Source organism: Rana temporaria, chromosome 2 (genome assembly GCF_905171775.1).
Source record: "Rana temporaria chromosome 2, aRanTem1.1, whole genome shotgun sequence".
Classification (NCBI taxonomy): Eukaryota; Metazoa; Chordata; class Amphibia; order Anura; family Ranidae; genus Rana; species Rana temporaria.
This window is the reverse complement of record NC_053490.1, coordinates 222,284,375-222,304,400: the sequence shown is the minus strand read 5'-3', so window position 1 is coordinate 222,304,400 and position 20,026 is coordinate 222,284,375. Positions and strand designations below refer to the sequence as shown.

The window sequence follows — 20,026 nt, the reverse complement described above, 5'->3', positions numbered from 1 at the left end:
TGTTTGTGCTTGCACTTACTGTATTTATTGGCGTATAACACTCACTTTTTTACCCTGAAAATAGAGGGTAAACTGTGCCTGCGTGTTATACACAGGGGGCTGTGCAAAGTTTTATTCCTGAAACTTCCCTCTTAAAGTTAGGGTGCGTGTTATACGCCTGTGCGTGTTATACGCCGATAAATACGGTAATTTTTTTTTATACCAAGTGATATTATGCAAACATGCGTTGTATATAATGACATGCGTTGTACACGTGGCTAGGAATTTGTTCACTTTTTGTTTGGCTTAGTGTTTCAGTATTTTTTATTGTTAATATTGTACGTTATATAGATTGGAGTGCTTCACAGTTTTTTCAATCATTATTGAATCATTGTTGTTTGATGTTGGTTTGGCAGTACTTTTTTGTTTTTAAGTAATAGTTTTTTGCAGTAGTTACAGAAAAATGAGTGCTATGCAAAAGTGCCTATCATTCAACTAATTACTCCAATCTGGATATTTTATCACAATATTTGACAGATAGAAAGTTAGAATCAGCAAGAACTGCAGAACTTTAGATTAGGGTAAATGGGACTGGGACTTGAACTGAACCCTGATGCATACTGGTCTATTCTTATGTATGGGAACAATTTTCCCTGCAATTGCCAGCTTAGTACTACTGCTGGTACCAGGCACAGAACACACACAGGCCACAGTGATCCTCAGTGGAGCTCATACTAACACATAAACTCTGACAGACAGACATCCAGGGCAGGACTGTAAGGCTGCTAGTCAGAGCCTTATGCCGCGTACACACGGTCGTTTTTCGGCATGAAAAAAAAAAAAGACGTTTTTCCAACTTCATCATTAAAAACGACGTTGCCCACACACCATCGTTTTTAAAAAATGATGAACAAAGCTCGGTGATGTACAACACGTACGACGGCACTCTGAAGGGGAAGTTCTATTCGCCTTTGAGCTGCTTTTAGCCGATTCCTTGTTAGTAAAAGACGATTCGCGCTTTTTTGTCTGTTACAGCGTGATAAATATGCTTACTCCATTATGAACGGTAGTTTTACCAGAATGAGCGCTCTCGTCTCATAACTCGCTTCTGGGCATGAGCGGGTTTAAAACGTCGTTTTAGCCCACACACGATCATTTTTTACAACCCGAAAAACGACGTTAAAAAATGCAGCATGTTCGAATTTTATTTTTTGTCGTTTTTCAGAAGCCGAAAAACGATGTGAAGCCCACACACGATGATTTTAAATGACGTTTTTAAAAACGTCGTTTTTTTTCATGCCGAAAAACGACCGTGTTTTACGCGGCATTAGACTTAGGTCTCCTTTCTCCAATATTTACCATATACAATATTTTAATTCTAAACAATATAAAAAATTCTCACTTACAGATACCAGTGATGTTATAGTCTACAAAATGAAGATATTTTGCTTGATATCGCTTGCAAAAGGGTAAAATCAACCGCTCCCCATTAATCTGGAACTTAAAAATGTGAACTATTCATGCTGTGAAATAGTGCTGGGATCTCAGCATATGCAAGTAGTGCAGGAACTTTTCACATATAGATATTTCAAAGGTTGTGTCTGTGCACATCTCTCTCCATAAAGAGATGGCACATGTCTGCAGCACCACAAAGGGTGGATGTATGTGGAAGATGCTAGTCTAATACAATGGAGCCTTGGATTATGAGTATAATCTGTTTCAGGACAATGCTTGTAATCCAAAGCACTCGCATATCAAAGCGAGTTTCCCCATAGGAGTCAATGGAACCGAAAGATAATTCGTTCCACATTGACTTCTATTGCATGCACGTGGCCAGAGGAGGGGGGGCACCGACGAGACTCTGACGTTTCCGAGTATTTCCGAACAGCTCCAATCGGCTCATAGCGTTACAGGCGCCCCCGCACCTCTGGCTAAATGTGGTACTGCACACCGTAGAGGCTTGAATCCTGCTCCTTTAACGAGACAACACTCACAAACTGAGTCAGGATTTAAAAATAAAAATAAATGGCAGCCCGTATTGTGAAACGCCTGCTAAACGCGATATTCGCAATCCAAGGTTCCACTGTACAGCACAAAAATGGCAAATAGACTGTGCACTTTGCATTTGCACTTATTCCCCCCTTAGAGCTTGGTAAATTGCGTATCCTTTACAAAGTGAAGCTTCACCACATCAAGTGCAAAAAAAATTTAAAACAGCATTTTTGCCTGCACGTGATTGGATGGTGGAAATCAGCAGTGTCACCACATTCACTAAGCTCTGGGGTAAATGAGTGCAACTGTACTTGCAAAGTGTACAGTCCATTTGCCTTTAGTAAATCAACCCCACTGTACTTTAAATTGCCATTATTCACTACAGGAAAAAACACTTTAATATTTATTTAAACATCGACTGGTATATAAGAACAACTTGAAGATGAGCTTTTTTTCTTGATGGACACTGACACCAGACACCATCCTTAGAGACTCTTATGCAAGACATAGGCAAGATGGAATATAAGAAACTAGTACATAATGACCAGCAACAAACCACGGTTAATGCTTCATAAGCCAAGAAATATATATTACTAATCATACATGGATGACCTAAAATAAAAATGTACCTTTTCCATTGGTTGTAGGTTCTGAGCTTTCCCAATCCATTGATTTCTTAACTGCCTTTTTCCATCGAGCATAGCGATATTCACTTTCTGAAAGAGAACATTTAGAGAGATCATTAGGAGTTTTGTTGGTATTCTTGCAAAGACAGCAAAAACCGTCTGGGCTCTTCACCTTCTGGATTAATCTGTGGCTCAAAGCGTTCACAAGTCACTGCAGTCAAGTCACTGGGGTCAAGACTCCAGACACCCACTCCTTCAGCTGCTCCTGCAGCCATGGCAGCTCCTAATGCGGTTGTTTCAGGCATTGAAGGTTTTACTAAGAAATAAAAAAAAAAGGGTCACTCTCACATCATATATACTTACAGACAGTGAGAACCGCTTTTGTTCTGCATTCTTAAGACTTCTATGAAAAAATGACACTTTTAAAGCGGAGACATAGGGACATGAATATTTAATATAAGGCAAGTATACTGCTAAATTCTACAAAAATCTCTGTCCACAAAGCTGTCTGACCGCAGAATAGAATATTAAGCTGGGCTTTAAAATAGAGATTTATAGCCAGATTCACAAAGAGATACGCCGACGTAACTAGGAATCTAAGCCGTCGTAAGTTTAAGTGTATGCTCAAACTGAGATACACTTAAACCTAGCCAAGATACGACGGCCTGCGGCGTCGTATCTTAGGGTGCAATTTTTCTGCTGGCCGCTAGGTGGCGCTTCCGTTGAGTTCGGCGTAGAATATGTAAATGACAAGATACGCCGATTCACGAACGTACGTGCGCCCGTCGCAGTAAAGATACGCCGTTTACATAAGGCGTTTTCCGGCGTAAAGTTAGTCAAACAAATAGCTGGCCTAGTCAATGTTAAGTTTGGCCGTCGATCCAGCGCCGAAATTTGCAATTGTTACGTCGTTTGCGTAAGTCGTCCGTGAATGGGGCTGGACGTAATTTACGTTCACGTCAAAACCAATACGTCCTTGCGGCGTACTTTGGATCAATGCACACTGGGATATGTACACGGACGGCGCATGCACGTCAATCACGTCGGGTCACCAATCATTTACATAAAGCACACCCCCCCATCCTCATTTGAATTAGGCGCGCTTACCCCGGCCCCATTTACGCCAAGCCGCCGTAACTTAGGAGGCAAGTGCTTTGTGAATACAGCACTCGCCTCTCTGACTTAAGGCGGCGTAGTGTAAATACGATACGCTACGCCACCTCAAAGATGCGTCGCCCTACCTGAATCCAGCTATTAGTGAGTAAACACATCTTAACTCTTCTCCTGCTCCCTCCATCAAATCTGAAGTATAGCTGGCTTTCTATTCATAATGTATGGACATTATTGGGAGATACAACACAATAGCCATACTCTAACCACTTAGTAACAAATACTGTATGCATCTGACTTTCCCAGACCTCATGGCTCAGCTTCACTAACTGCCATGTCCAGTGACAGTGCCCTTACCGGCCACTGTGTCAGTCAGAATGGATATTGAAATCAGAGTTGGCAAACTTTAGCTTGAGGTCAGGCTCCAGTAACAAAGTGACTGTTGATAAAATGAATAGGCATCATGTGGTGTCTGCTTTTACTTTATATAATAAATAAGTACAAGCAACCCATCTCTTTTTTTTTTTTTTTTTAAGAGAAGACGGAGGCTTTCAGCCGTTGGGCTGAAGGGAAGTGTATACTTAGCAAGAATCTCTGTAAAAGATTGCAGCTGAAACTTCAGAGCTTGTGAGGCTTCAGAGCAGGGGAAGGGACACACCCAGCTTTCTGTGCTAACCTCTCTTATGGACCAACAAATGTAAAGAAGCGTCCAACATGACATATGCAGAGTGGCTGCAATGTTTGGGGGAGGCTGCAATGCCTGACAGGGCCCCTCAAGTCTCTCAGGGGAGGATGGTATGATGCTACCCCTGAACCTGTTTTACAGGGAGACATAGTCCAATGCCAAATCAGAGGTACAAACAATGCATATACTACTGTGGTAGTTTAGCAATCTACATAAAATATGCAACCAATCACAGTTTCATGCCGAGTAGGTGTCCAGGAGTGCCTAAATCCAACCACATAGAGAAGCTTACTTATGGCAGAGCTTGCAGCGGAACAAGTGAGCTGTCCGAGGAGGAGCTGACACTATTCTTGGAGCATGGTGAGTGAAAACTCAACTCTTTACTCCCTCTAGTGGTGGATACAGACAAGACATTCCACTCAAAAGGAAAATCCTTAAGATACTTGCTTAGGACCTTTCCCAGGCTTACCTTATCCCCGCCGCAGGTCTGCTGAAGACCAGACAGAACCAATCTTCACCCATCATGGCGGGTATGTTGTGCCAACCTTCAGGGATATGGGTTCCTTGGGCCTTGTAAAAGACTCTGCCAGGACTTTTGCACATTTTATAGCAAAAGTTCTGGACCCTAAAGCCCAGTCCTCCAAAAAGAGACATTACAGGCAACACCTCGGCTCCCATGAGGCCCGGATGCCATCCAGTTTTGGCGTAATTATTAGGCGTCTTGGATGGATCCGAAAGTGTAGCTCTTTAACCCCAGGAGGGTTTCTTAGTAGAGCTTTTCCTTAGCACACCTTGTTCGTGACCAACACCTTAGACACTGGCAAAAAAACTGATGAACTCCCAGTATGGCAGGGGTTATATAGGGAGGAAACTTCCTGTCTAATTGATTACACCAGTGTCCAGCACCTGACGGTGGATATAACCCATTATGCAATGATTAAACCTCTGTGTCCCTTCATGTACGATAAATATATTTTTCCCAGTATCATATTGTTTATTTATATGTTATTCATATTTCTGATAACGTACTAAAAAAAAAAAAAAAAATCAAGCAAAAAGTTTTTTTTTTTTTTTAAACCTACTCCTCCTAGATCCCTTTGAAACTCAGATGTATCAATAATTACATTTAGTATGATATGCATAAAAGTAATACTAAAACACATTCCCCTCTTCTACTACCATCACCGCTGATTACCAACCTAATTGAATGAGAAGGCAAGTAGTAATAAATAAATACATAAACAGAGCACAAACATTGAACTGCTTACCCACAGGAATACATAGGATATCGGCCTGTAATTGCATAAGGATCTTATTGTTAGTCATGCCCCCATCAACTTGTAGCTGGCTTAGAGGAATTCCAGTGTCTTGGTTCATTGCATCTAGAATCTGATATGAAACAATAAAATAGGGGTTGCTGAGTCTAAAGAAGAACTACTGCTTTAGTTAGAACTTAGTTGTGTAATTTAAAAGCAGTTTCTGCATTTTGTTCACATTAAAACTCTTAAAATAATATGCTATTTGGACTTAATGGGGGGAGATTTACTAATACTGGAGCACTCCGAATCTGTTGAAGCTGTGCATGGTACTCAATCAACTTCTAATCTCAGCTTGTTTAGTTAAAGAATATGTAAACCCAAAATGTTATATTCCCCCGATATGTGCCTGCTGTACGATGTACTTGTATGAGAAAGTATCCTGTTCTCTTTCTATTGCTTTCTTTGTGTGAAATCCCTGGGGTTCCTGCCAGCCCCTCTGTTTTCCTTTTAAATACTGACCACACTAAGCAGGAGAACACACCAAGATTGGTTCTCTAGCTGTGCTGGGAACTCAGTCTGCTCTCCTCCAATGATCAGACTTTTCCGGACACACCCCCCTTGCACAACGTTTCACTGGGAAGATCAGCGTCCTGCTGTTTCTCCTGGCCCAGATCGTATGCAGCTGAGAACAGAGGTTTTGTGATCACTTTTTAATAAAGGGGAAAAAAGGTATTTATGTTTTTTTTTTTTTTTTTATATCTATACACAAATGTTTTGCCTTTCATTTCTATTTTAACCACTTAACGCCCGCCGCACGACTATTTATGTCCGCAAAATGGCACGGACAGGCAGATGGGTGTATATATACGTCCTTGCCTTCTAGCGGGCGGGGGGTCCGATCGAGACCCCCCCCCGCTGCGTGCGGCTTACCTCGGGGAGCGATCCGGGACGATGGCGCGGCTATTCGTTTATAGCCGCTCCATCGCGATCTCTCCCCGGAGCTGAAGAACGGGGAGAGCCGTATGTAAACACGGCTTTCCCGTGCTTCACTGTGGCGGCTGCATCGATCGAGTGATCCCTTTTATAGGGAGACTCGGTCGATGACATCAGTCCTACAGCCACACCCCCCCTACAGTTGTAAACACACACTAGGTGAACCCTAACTCCTACAGCGCCCCCTGTGGTTAACTCCCAAACTGAAACTGTCATTTTCACAATAAACAATGCAATTTAAATGCATTTTTTGCTGTGAAAATGACAATGGTCCCAAAAATGTGTCAAAATTGTCCGAAGTGTCCGCCATAATGTCGCAGTCATGAAAAAAATCGCTGATCGCCGCCAATAGTAGTAAAAAATTTTTTTTTTATAAAAATGCAATAAAACTATCCCCTATTTTGTAAACGCTATAAATTTTGCGCAAACCAATCGATAAACACTTATTGCGATTTTTTTTATCAAAAATAGGTAGAAGAATACGTATCGGCCTAAACTGAGGAAAACATTTTTTTTTTATATATATATGTTTTTGGGGGATATTTATTACAGCAAAAAGTAAAAAATATTGCATTTTTTTCAAAATTGTCGCTCTATTTTTGTTTATAGCGCAAAAAATTAAAACCGCAGAGGTGATCAAATACCACCAAAAGAAAGCTCTATTTGTGGGGAAAAAAGGACGCCAATTTTGTTTGGGAGCCACGTCGCACGATGCGCAATTGTCTGTTAAAGCGACGCAGTGCCGAATCGCAAAACCTGGCCTGGGCATTTAGCTGCCTAAAGGTCCGGGGCTTAAGTGGTTAAATGGAATGGTTTCTTTTACAAGGTGATTGTTTATAAATTGCTTTAAGCTTTCCTCTTTTCCACTTTATGCTCCCCCCTCTCTTTTCCCTTCATTCTATTCTGTTTTTGTGTGTTAGTTTTATGTTCAGACCCACATTTGCAACTTATATATATTCTCTTCATATCATTTTAGTCCGTCTATTAATCATAGCCTCCCGTGTTCTCCCGGGGGGGGGGGGGGGGATCACCCAGCATAGGGTGTCTCTATTGCTGTCTGATGCCCCAATGGGCCTCCATTTGGTGAGTCACACTGGCCTATTAATACTCCAAAAATAAATGTCATACTGGTAGCTACACTACAATATTATTTTTAACTGTTTTTTTTACATTGTAATTATGAGTACTGTATCTCTTTATAAATGTGTGTGGTTGACTTCTTCTGAAACATGTAGCAGACCAAGTCTGAACCTGCATCTTTGTGTTCCTACACACCAGTGAGGCTCTATAGTCTCCAAGTGTAAAAACTTAACGGAATTATACACAACAACCATACCTTTGTTCTGTTGTTGCTTACGTTTTTCAGTAATTTTTCCAATAAATGTATATTCTTTATATAAATATTTTGTACAATTTCTGGGTACCGAGATAGTCCTCAACACCATTGGCGTCATAGGGCAACATTTTGGAGTAGCCCTCGACAATTCCTCCCCCTTTCCTCACTTTAAGCTTTGACAAGACTACCTGGAAGCTGATTGGTTTCTATGCAGAGCTGCACCAGCAAATCCTGCCTTAACCACTTAAAGACCTTAGGTGTTTTTCAGATTTGGTGTTTGCAAGACTAAAACAGTTTTTTCTGCTAGAAAATTACTTAAAACCCCCAAACATTATATATATTTTTTTCGAAACGCCCTAGAGAATAAAATAGTGGTTATTGCAATACTTTTTGTCACACCCTATTTGCGCAGCGGTCTTACAAGCGCACTTTTTTGGGGAAAAATTCACTTTTTTGAATTAAAAAATAAGACAACAATAAATTTGGCCCAATTTTTTTATATATTGTGAAAGATAATGTTATGCCGAGTAAAATGATACCCAACATGTCACGCTTAAAAATTGCGCCCACTCGTGGCATGGCGTCAAACTTTTACCCTTAAAAAGCTCTAGGGCTAGAATTATTGCTCTCGCTCTAACGATCGCGGCGATACCTCACTTGTGTGATTTGAACACCGTTTTCATATGTGGGCGCTACTCGCGTATGCGTTCGCTTCTGCGCGCGAGCTCGTCGGGACGGGGCGATTTAAAAAAATGTTTTTTTTTGTTTTCTTATTTATTTTTATTTATTGTATTACTTTTTACATTGAAATAAAAAAAAAATTGATCACTTTTATTCCTATTATAAGGAATGTAAACATCCCTTGTAATAGAAAAAAGCATGACAGGTCCTCTTAAATATGAGATCTGGGGTCAAAAAGACCTCCGATCTCATATTTAGACTTAAATGCAAGAAAAAAAAAAAAAATTGAAACTGTCATTTTTTCAAATGACAAAAAAAAAAAATGTCTCTTTAAGACGCTGGGCGGGACTGACGTTTTGACGTCACTTCCGCCCAGCAAAGCTATGAGGACGGGTGGGGGCCATCTTGCCCTCACTCAAGTCCTCACCACTCAGGCTGCAGCATCCGATCTCCTCCGCCGCTACCGACGGCTCCGGTAAGCGGCGGAGGGCGCGGAAGAGCGGCGGGAGGGCCCTCTCCCGCCACCGATAACGGCGATCTCGCAGCGAATCCGCCGCAGAGACCGCCGTTATCGTTTACATGGCCGCCCGCTGAAAAGATGGATATCTCAGTTGTGGCAGCAGCTGCTGCCGTTACTGAGATATCCATCTTTAAAAAGAGGACGTACATTTACAATACGCGGGTCGGCAAGTGGTTAAAGGGTCACTAAAGGAAAAACATTTTTTTGCTGAAATGACTGTTTACAGGGTATAGAGATATAAAAGTTAACTGATTCCTTTTAAAAATGATTAAAAATAGATTAAATTCAATCATATAATGTGCCTCTAGTTTCACTTTCGGTTTTAAAGGTACATACATGAAGTTCCGGGTGAGAGGTGAGTCAGGAAGACTCACAGAACAAAAACAAACAAATCCAGGGCAGTGTTTTGTTTTTAAAATGAATCTGATTGGTTTGGGGAGTTTTAGACACACAGTAATGACAGCTTAGACCACCGTGAAAAGCTCCCAGTACGATGGTTATAAGGAAACAGGCAACCAGGAAGTGTGGAGATCACAGCAGAATTACAGCTACTTCAAAGCAAAAACGAACAATAAGGACATGAAACCAGTACTGCAGTAAGGTAAAGGAAGCTATTTAGTTAAAAAAAAATTCCTTTAGTGACCCTTAACGAAGATATACAAGAAACCTCTCACTCCAGCTGCTTACTCAAGTATTGGCTTATTATAGTAGCCTTCCTCAAGTAGTGGCTCTCCCAGCTGTGATCTTCTTTAGCAAGGGCTGTACAACTGCAGGAATTTATTATAGACTTGAGTTGTCTCCCAAAACTAGAGAAACTTGGTAGATGGCCCTGTACAATTCTGTGTGGTACAGCCAGTGTTGAAGAGGACTGCAGATGGATGATCAGAACAAACCCACAGCTTGGGGTAGATTATAGGTATAGTATAGGTCAGTACAACTAGAGATAATAGATTAATGTACATTCACAACAGCAACTCTGCTGCTAGATTTAAAAAAATCTAAACTTGTAGAGCTAAAAGAATCCTTAGCATCCAACATACGTTAAGGTGTATGTGATGCCTCGTCCCCTGCACTAAGTAATCATATTTTATTTTATTTTTTGCAGGTTGCGCTTTTCTAAATCCTATCAACAGAGTCACTTTAAGTGCGTTTACGGTTTACTTGCCAAAGAATCTCATTTAAGTTTAACCAAGAAGAAGCAATGTAAAACTACCTGGCTGTGCAGTGTGGAAGATATGTGAAAATTATAAGACTGCAAATCCTTTATACAAACATAAAATTAAAAATCCTTAGACACAACAAATTAGTATTTCAACTTTGTATTTATCTATCTGACTGGAGTTGAATCTTAACAAATAATTACAAATTAGAAGTAATGGAGCAAATAAAAAAAATAAAAAAGGAGTATTCACAGCAATCTAAGGGGGAAGGGATCCGCTTTCTGGCTGCACAGCTATAGCATATTACAGTATAGATTGGAAAATGCTCTTTTACATAATATTTACCCAGTTGCAGGATCAATTCTATTAAATTATTTAATGCTTGCAATATTAATAAATGTTGAATCATTATTGATATGATTTATATGCTACCATAATGCTAGGTCACTAGGGATTTTTTATTTATTTTTTGCAAATTCTTTTTTGTTTGTTTGTTACAGCCAATGATTCCCTTTTCATCCCACACATGGAAATGAAATCATAAAACAACTACAAGTAATTGCCTTGGCATTAGATTTGGCTTCTACAGAATTAGCCGTAATTACGCAAGTTTAATAAATGTATGTAAATAGGCATATTGTAACAAAATAGCACAACGATCCTACGGTGAGGTTACCAATGTGTACAATGAGGCGAAAGGAGCAACAGATGATTTTTACTATTTACGGTCAGTGGGGCACATCAACTAAAATTTACAATAAGTAATGTAAATCTTGGGTATGGAACCTTTTGGATACCTGCATACAGTAACAGATTAATAAAAAGCTTATACTCGGACCTCACGCAAGCAGTCTTTAAAGAATAAGTTCACCTTTTGTAATATGTTACACCCATATGTTATAAATCCACGGACCCCCGCAGGCCCCCGGCTCCTTGTGGCGACAGGGGATCTTCTTCCCCCACTCTGTCACTCCTTGCAAAGAACGTGGACGTGCGAGGCTCTGCCTGCCCAGATGCCTCACTCAATCACAGAATTCTGTGAATTTCTGTGAATAGAAAGCTACATGGTCCGGCAGCCTTTGCAGCTGTTGGCTTGTAGTTCTCAATTGACTACCACTGCGCTAATGAGCGCTGTGGTAGTTCATTGATGCTTCCTGTTGGTGTGTAACTACTCGGCGTATGATGTATGGCTAGACCGCTTACACGCAGAGTCTGCAAGAGCCCTACATTGCACCCCAATCTGCTGATCGGGAGTGCAATACTTTCCAGGCTCTCAATAAAGAATATTTAAATATAATAAACGCACATTTAATTTTTTTTTTTAAAGGTGATCTTACCCTTTAAGTATTCAAGGTAATGGGGAGCTAGAGGTCCTCAGCCAGTGTTCCCAGAGTCTCTCAAAAGGAGGAAGCCATTTTTGAGCAATTGGAATTTTGTGGTAAGAAAAAGTTATTTTGCCCATACCAGAGATTTTGCCTGGAGAGTGAAGTTGACTGTATTAAACACCCTTTTCCCCCAAAAAATGGCCCTCCTCATATCCCCCACTTGGGGACGCTGGCCTTCGGGTCCCCCTCCTATAAGTACTGCCATCTCTGAACTATATAGGCTGGTTTTAACCCTAAAGCTGTGTGCCACTGTCCCTGGTGGAAGTCTGACTTTTACATTACATTATTCATTTAGTAAACTCTTGAAAAAAGACAAAAAAAAAAAAAGATACATTGCATTCAGTGATACTTTACAGATAGACTCAAACAGAGGCTTGCATATACAAATAGTGACAGAACCTCTAAATGCTTATATCTTTAAAAGCATTGTGTATTTTGTCTCATATGTTCTCTCAATGTTAATAAAGCAATAACAGATGTGCTTCTCACCTTCTCAGATACATATAACATCCTGGAAAACGACCAATTGATTTATTGGGGAATTGCCCAAACAACTGTGGCCTTTGTACTTGCCGATTTCCCCCAACAATTGAATGAGTCATGACTTGTGCATCATATCCTAGTGTGCTCCATCTACATTTTATATATTTTATTTTAGAGGTTTGGTCTGGTACATAAGCTGTGCACCGCCTAGCTGGTATAGCAAATGCCACCACCGTATTTTATCTCCATCTTTACCCTGGTACTGTCTGCGCTGGAATCTAGTTCCAGGCAGGGGTCAAGTCCTGGGGAAAAAAGTGTGGGAACTCCCACCCAAGATCCACTCCCCCACCAAAAAATATAAAAATAATACGCAGGTCTGCCGCGAGTTATGGCGGCATTAATAAGAACTTTAAGCAAGTTCTTCCTAAATCCTGCGATAACTCGTGGCAGACCTCCGCAATGTCTCCTGGGAACAATGACAAAAGCTCTCAGGAGACATTGTGGCATCAAGGAAGTGACGGAATACCCGCACACTACCCGATGAATCCATATACAGGAAGCGGCCAGTAACATAAAGGATTACTAAGGTTCGCCTGCCCCTGACAGTGACTCGAGCTGGGTATCACCGCTTAGTGAAGGATTGGCTCGGGCGGCTCAGCTGCTCTAGTCCTGCAAAGGGAACTGCGTTCCTGCTGTGAAAAAAGTGCAGGGACTCCGTTCCCACGCGTTCCCGCAGGACTTGAGCCCTGGTTCCATGTCATTGTCAGTCCTGAAGCCCAGCCAGATAGCCAGGGAACAAGCATTTTTAAAATGAAAGGTCAGTGATGGAAGCTGATGTATTTCGTATAGCAGCGGTATTCTTTTTGCAACATATGCTACACAAGGTACTATTATTATTTAATATTGAAGGGTGCTATCATCACTGTTCATTTAATTATTAGATGTAGGTAAACCTCTAATATCCAGTTATGCAATCATTAACAAAAAATTAGATGACATGAAGGAAAATCTAGATCCATATGCTGACCTCCAGCTAGCCAACTTCAGTTGTAAATGTATGAATATGCCACCCAGGAACATGAATGCCATTTCAACTGAGAAATCAGCAAAATAATCATGAAAGGGGCTCAGATTATAATGTGCAGGCAGAGGTTACGTCAAGGCCAATATACTTACAAGAATGTACAGTAAAGAAGGAAACTGCATTTTTTCAGTCAAGAAGGCAGAAGTTGCTGTGGGGTTATATTTGAAAACCTCTTACAGACTTAATTATTTAAGACAAGACGCATACAAGAGTTTTCAAATCTGGAATTACTCGAGCCAGGAATTGCTGACAAATATGTAGTATAGGCGCCGGTTTCAGTGAAAAATAATACAAGCATCTGAAAGTGACACATTACACAGGCGTAAGCAATAAAGAGTTGCAAAGCATATTTAATAATGTGCTAAGGGGAAGCAACCCACAGAATATCAATTTATAGCAGCTAACCAGATCTAGTTTGCTGCAGGCAGGTCAGTGAAAAATGAATGGACACTGTCTGCTACCAGTTACTGTACTTTGTTGCTTGGTTTAATTTGTTTCCAAAAAATGGTAAAATAAAAATAGCAGGAGACAAATGACAGTCTAAAATGTTCACGTATCTGTAGCAATATTCTAAAGTAAAAGCTTGCTCACCTCTCTGGTCTGAAAACAAACAGCTTCAAGAGCAGCAAATGCTATGTGGTTCTTATTCGTGAACTGAGTGAGACCGCAGATTATTCTATACACATGGAAACAAAAACAGACAGACAATCAGGTAAAGCATTGTAAACAAAGGATGCCCCATAGACATTAAAGGATGGTTGCACATACAGAAACAATCTGACAAACACTCCATAAACTTGTATGTTGATGTTGGATGAGCATACAGGCTTAGATCAGTGCAGAGGGGAGGTAGAGGACACGGCTTATCCCTGGCGTAAGTACTTTTTATTATCATTTTGGATAAGAGTAAGAGAGGGTTGTTACCCCTGTAAGGTTTATTTTTGCCTATTGTGGAGATTTCACTTCACTTCCTGCCCCATTGCCAAAACAAAGTGTGAGGAAATCCCTCCAAATTATGGAAATCTCTTAGGGCCTCCCAGTTCACAAGAGCTTGTGTCCCCCCATTGGACAATGTTCCCTCTATTATTTTTCTGGAGACGACCCAAAATGTGGGATTTTCTCTTACTTTCACTTTCAATGATAAACAGGACAAATAAAGAGGATGAATCTCCCTAATGGAAGCACAGACAGCAAAAAAAAATAAAAAATAACAGGTATTCTAATCCGTCTCCCCTCTACCCAAAACTAAAATATATAAATACATTTTTCTTTAGTTATACTTTAACCACTTCTTGTCTGCGCTATAGCTCTACAGTGTGGTTGTCCAGTTCTGAAAAGGCACAGCTGATCACAGATCTGGGAGGGCACAGCTGATCACAGATCTGGGAGGGCACAGCTGATCACAGATCTGGGAGGGCACAGCTGATCACAGATCTAGGAGGGCACAGCTAATCACAGATCTGGGAGGGGGCACAGCTGATCACAGATCTGGGAGGGCACAGCTAATCACAGATCTGGGAGGGAACAGCTAATCACAGATCTGGGAGGGGGCACAGCTAATCACAGATCTGGGAGGGGGCACAGCTAATCACAGATCTGGGAGGGGGCACAGCTAATCACAGATCTGGGAGGGCACAGCTAATCACAGATCTGGGAGGGCACAGCTAATCACAGATCTGGGAGGGCACAGCTAATCACAGATCTGGGAGGGCACAGCTAATCACAGATCTGGGAGGGCACAGCTAATCACAGATCTGGGAGGGCACAGCTAATCACAGATCTGGGAGGGCACAGCTAATCACAGATCTGGGAGGGCACAGCTAATCACAGATCTGGGAGGGCACAGCTAATCACAGATCTGGGAGGGCACAGCTAATCACAGATCTGGGAGAGCACAGCTAATCACAGATCTGGGAGAGCACAGCTAATCACAGATCTGGGAGGGCACAGCTAATCACAGATCTAGGAGGGCACAGCTAATCACAGATCTAGGAGGGCACAGCTAATCACAGATCTGGGAGGGCACAGCTAATCACAGATCTGGGAGGGCACAGCTAATCACAGATCTGGGAGGGCACAGCTAATCACAGATCTGGGAGGGCACAGCTAATCACAGATCTGGGAGGGCACAGCTAATCACAGATCTGGGAGGGCACAGCTAATCACAGATCTGGGTAAAGGATCGATCACAGCAGCCCTTTACCATGTGAACAGCTGTGTCCAATCACTTTGCCAAAAATTGCAAATAAATTAATAAAACATTCTTCAAAATGTTTGCTCTTTTTTCATTAGAAAAAACAAACAAAACACAGTGGCGATTATATACCACCAAAGGAAAGCTCTATTTGTGTGAAAACAATGCTAAAAATTTAATTGTTACAGTGTTGCATGACCACACAATTGTCGTTCAAAGTGCGACAGCTCTGAAAGCTGAAAGTTGGCCTGGGCAGGAAGGGCGTGAAAATGCCCAGTGATGAAGTGGTTAACAAGGGTGCAGGCATAGGTGTGCGCAGCCTATTCCATTAGGGTGTGCACCCCAAAGCACAAACACACACGCCTTTCTCTGCAGCCTCAGCTGCACTGGACAGTGAATGAATGGGAAGTGATCTGTGGCTTCCCATTTATTTACAAACTGAAGCATATTAAACACAGTTTTCTATCCTTCAGTTCAGTTATGAATGGACACAGTGAGCAAGTGTATTCACTGTGTTTATTTCGAAAAGGAAGGGGCTGGCAAATTACATATTTACTAGTCCTTTCCCCTACTATTCATCCTGAAACCCCCCCCCCCCCACAGCAGCCAGGGGGAGAGGAGAGGCGGGAAGCCAGTAGCACTGCAGAGCAGGGGGGCCAATATGGGGCAAAACCCGAGAAGTAGGGGGAATGGGCACCGCACATAATGATTAGGGTGTGCCTAGGCACACCTGGCACACCCCCTGCGCACGCCTATGGGTGCAGGATAGGTTTTCTATCACCCATAGACATGAGACTGTGGCTAAAAATACTGGATTGAGGGACTCCTCTCATAGCTCTGGGTCACTTTAATAACAATATGCACATGAGCCTTTGGCTATATCAGAAATTGTAGTTTAATAAAAAATAGTTGTGATTTTTTAAATCTGTCAATATCTGCAAACTCTACATATTTTTCTAAAATATTGGTTTAAAGACCTAGATTCAAAGTTAAATCTGTTTTCTGCTTTACGTGCAGATACATCCAATCTATTTTAAACATAGCTACAATCTAAATATAATAGTAATATGTCCTGCAAGATCCAGGTTTTCATGCTACTACTCAATATAGCTGAGGCTACTGCTCAGTGCTTACAGTTTCCCCTGCACATAACTGGGGGGGTCAGCTCAGAAAAACAGCATGACTTATTTTCTAACGTTCAGCTGAGGAACATCTCACCCCTCATAACCAAGATTCCGTTTGGGGAATTATTTTGCACTAGCAATACATCCTGTGAAAGAAGTAACGTAAAGTTCATCTTGCAGCTCCATCTAATAAATATGTTTGAAAGAATTTCTTGCACTTCTGGATTTCTCTGAAAATAACACATCATATGATGTAAAATAAGTCTTCACTATTCGTATAACCTGAGATATTTATTGTCCATGGGAGGCCAAGACACAAGCAAAATAAAAATACGTGTCCCATCCATCCTCCCCTGCCAGAGTTTCTATACCATCGGGGAAAATCCCATAATGTTACATACAATGGAATATGCAAATTTTCCTTTAAAGGTTTTTCCTCTTTTTAGAATGAAAATCCCTTCCTGGTAGACTGACTGGGGCCTGCATATAAAATGAGAACTAGCATGCAATGATTAAGATTTTCTATAAGGCTGCTTTCACATTGGGGATAGAGCCGCGGTGAGGTTTTAACCCCTGCTAGCGGCCGAAAAAGGGTTAATACTGCGGTATTACCGCGCTTTCCCATTGATGTCAATGGGAAGGCGCGGTATAGGAGCGGTGAACACACCGCTCCTATACCGCAGTAAAGATGCGGCTAGCAGGACTTTTGGAGCGCTCCTGCTAGCGCACCGCTTCAGTGTGAAAGCCTTCGGGCTTTCACATTGAACACTACAGGGCAGGTTTTTTTCATGCGGTATAGCAGCGCTATTTTTAGCGCTGTACCGCATGAAAAACGCCTCAATGTGAAAGGGGCCTAACTAGGCCTGTATTTTTGTTACACTCTGTAAATTTATGGCAACAATACACAAATATGTTGTCTTGATTAAGCAGTGTGGGAATGATTTTTCAATCACATGGTAAGGACATACCCCCTGGCACTTGGTTCCCAGTATGGTGCATAGAGGCCTGAGAATGCTGGAACAAAGTAGCAGCCATATGATGTTCCAACTTCAGCAGCAAGTCTCTCTAAGAAACAGAACACATATATATGAGTTAAAATATCAAATCTGCCCGAAATCTTACCGATTTGTAAAAAAGTTATCCGATAGTCTTACCTACTTCCTCTGTCGTCTTAACAATGCCAAGGTTATCTCTTAGCCACCGCACCACAGCTCCAGCTATGGCAACGGAGCCCTAAAAAATTATCAAAAGACAGGTAAATAATAAAATGTAAGTCCGTTAAAGTTTAGATCCTTCGTTTTTGGTGGACACTGGTTGGGCAAGTCTCCCAGTTCTTAAATTATTCCCAAACTTGCCAACAATAAAGGTGCCCATACTTTGTTAGATTGAACAGCGCCTCTTTTTTCCCTGCTACAAGCAACGTGATCTACAAGGGACTTGGCAATCCAGAGTGACTGTAATATTGAAAAGATATGAGCTCTCAGTGAAGTTTTCCATATTGACTGAAGAAAATAGGAGTGGATCAATATGAACTGCCTAAGCTCTCTCTATACCACTTCTTGTTCAAATCAATTCAAATTTATATAACCCTTAAAGGGTCACTAAAGGAAACACATTTTTTAGCTGAAATGACTGCTTACAGGGTATAGAGACATAATAGTTAACGGATTCCTTTTAAAAATGATTAAAAATAGATAAAAAACAATCATATAATGTACCTACAGTTTAGTTTTGTTTTTCCTGGTTCTCTGATGTACAGAGCCAGAGAGCCAATAGAGGGCAGGGATGGATTGTAAAACGAAACTGGATTGGTGCTGACACACAGTAATCACACCTCCTTGATTAGTGACCACAGTGAGAAATCTCCCAGTACTGTGGTGATCAGGAAACAGACAACTAGGAAGTGTCCAGAACAGAGAGGAATTACAGTAACATCAAAGCAAAAACAAACAATGAGGACATGAAACCAGGACTGCAGTAAGGTAAAGGAAGCTATTTAGCTAAAAAAAAAAAATTCTTTAGTGACCCTTTAAAGTGGAATTCCAACAAAAAAAAATTAAATCTGCCCTTGGTCAGTATATATAACTAAAACTTGTTCATTATGCATCATTGTAATTGCCGATTGTCTAGATTGGACTAAAGTTTCTAATCAGACAATCAATAATCCTTGTGAGCTTTACCGACAACGCTGTGCCTGTGTAGCAGAATGTGGCTGGTCACAGGCCTTTCCTGGAACCATTGTAGGTGTATGTGTAAGAATCACAACACAGCTCCGACCAGCTTCGCCCCCGACCCCACCCCAGCTGTGATGTTGTGTGTTTTCTCATGAACGAGGACGCAGAACAGGAATGTTCTTCCGTTCCTCCTTGACTTGCAGGGAGAGGGGAAAATTCCTCAATGGAAGAGAATTTTAGGGAAACCAGGAGCCAGCAGCACAAGGAAAACAGACTGTTAAAACCCCTTTCACACTGAGGTGATTTTGTGCTATAAATAGCGCCTGAAAACCACTTAATTTCAATGGATGCTTTCATACTGGGGCAGTGTGCTAGCTTAGAAAAGCTCCACAAAAGGCGCCCGACATTTTATGGTCAGTTTTTAAGCACCTCTGTGTGAAAGGAGTCTTATAGTGAAGCAGCACATAGGTTATCCAATTTTCTTTCCTTCCACCATGAGTAGAAGTAAAGAAAATGGCTTGATTCTCGAAATCAACACAATCAGGCTAATTTCACACTGAGACGGGGGTGGCGTCGGCGGTAAAACGCAGCTTTTTTTAGCGGCATTTTACTGTCGTTATACACCGCTCCTTCAGTGTCTCAAGAGATGCGGCTAGCAGGACTTTGACCGTCCTGTCAGCGCACAACTGCAGTGTGAAAGCCCTTGGGCTTTCACACTGCACTTTTTCACACTCGGGCTTTCACACTGAAGTGAGAGAAGATACTCTTTCAGGGCGCTTTGCAGGCGCTATTTTTAGCACTATAGGGCCTGCAAAGCGTCTCAGTATGAAAGTAGCCTTAGTGTTGATGGGTGAATGCCTCCCACAGCGCTACTGTGTTCAGCCAGCGGAGAACCTTCCCTACTGGCAGAAAACAATGATCACTGCCAGCAGCTATAGCCCCCAGCAGTGATCGCATGATAAAAACCTGATGGGCTAGTGGTATAGCAGTTGATCGAAGAATAGACAGATTTCAGTACAATCAGCCTGCCCATAGATGAATCGAATCTCAGCCAGTCCCTGCTAAACCAGCCAAGATTAGATAAGTCTATGGCCAGCTTATGTCCCTTGTGCCGATTTGACTCTACTTAAAGCTTTAACATTTCCAAATTAATTGTAAAAAGGTTGAACTCTAAGAAGAAGAATTATTAGCTTCAAAGTCATTATAACAGGAAGCAATAAATCCAATTTTTTGTTCAGGAG

General features: G+C 41.5%; 1 protein-coding gene across 4 annotated transcripts in view; it reads right to left on the bottom strand.

Moving 5' to 3' along the window:
• The window catches only part of GK (glycerol kinase), a 133,963-nt gene that overhangs the window by 48,113 nt on the left and 65,824 nt on the right, over positions 1-20,026 (bottom strand). For all 4 annotated transcript variants that reach the window (XM_040336491.1, XM_040336489.1, XM_040336493.1 and 1 more), the window contains 6 exons: positions 17,766-17,844; positions 17,580-17,676; positions 13,885-13,969; positions 5,661-5,781; positions 2,770-2,913; positions 2,601-2,687 (listed from right to left, as the gene is read on the bottom strand). In XM_040336491.1, the coding sequence (XP_040192425.1) occupies positions 2,601-2,687; positions 2,770-2,913; positions 5,661-5,781; positions 13,885-13,969; positions 17,580-17,676; positions 17,766-17,844 (613 nt within the window). The remainder of the gene's footprint in view (positions 1-2,600; positions 2,688-2,769; positions 2,914-5,660; positions 5,782-13,884; positions 13,970-17,579; positions 17,677-17,765; positions 17,845-20,026) is intronic.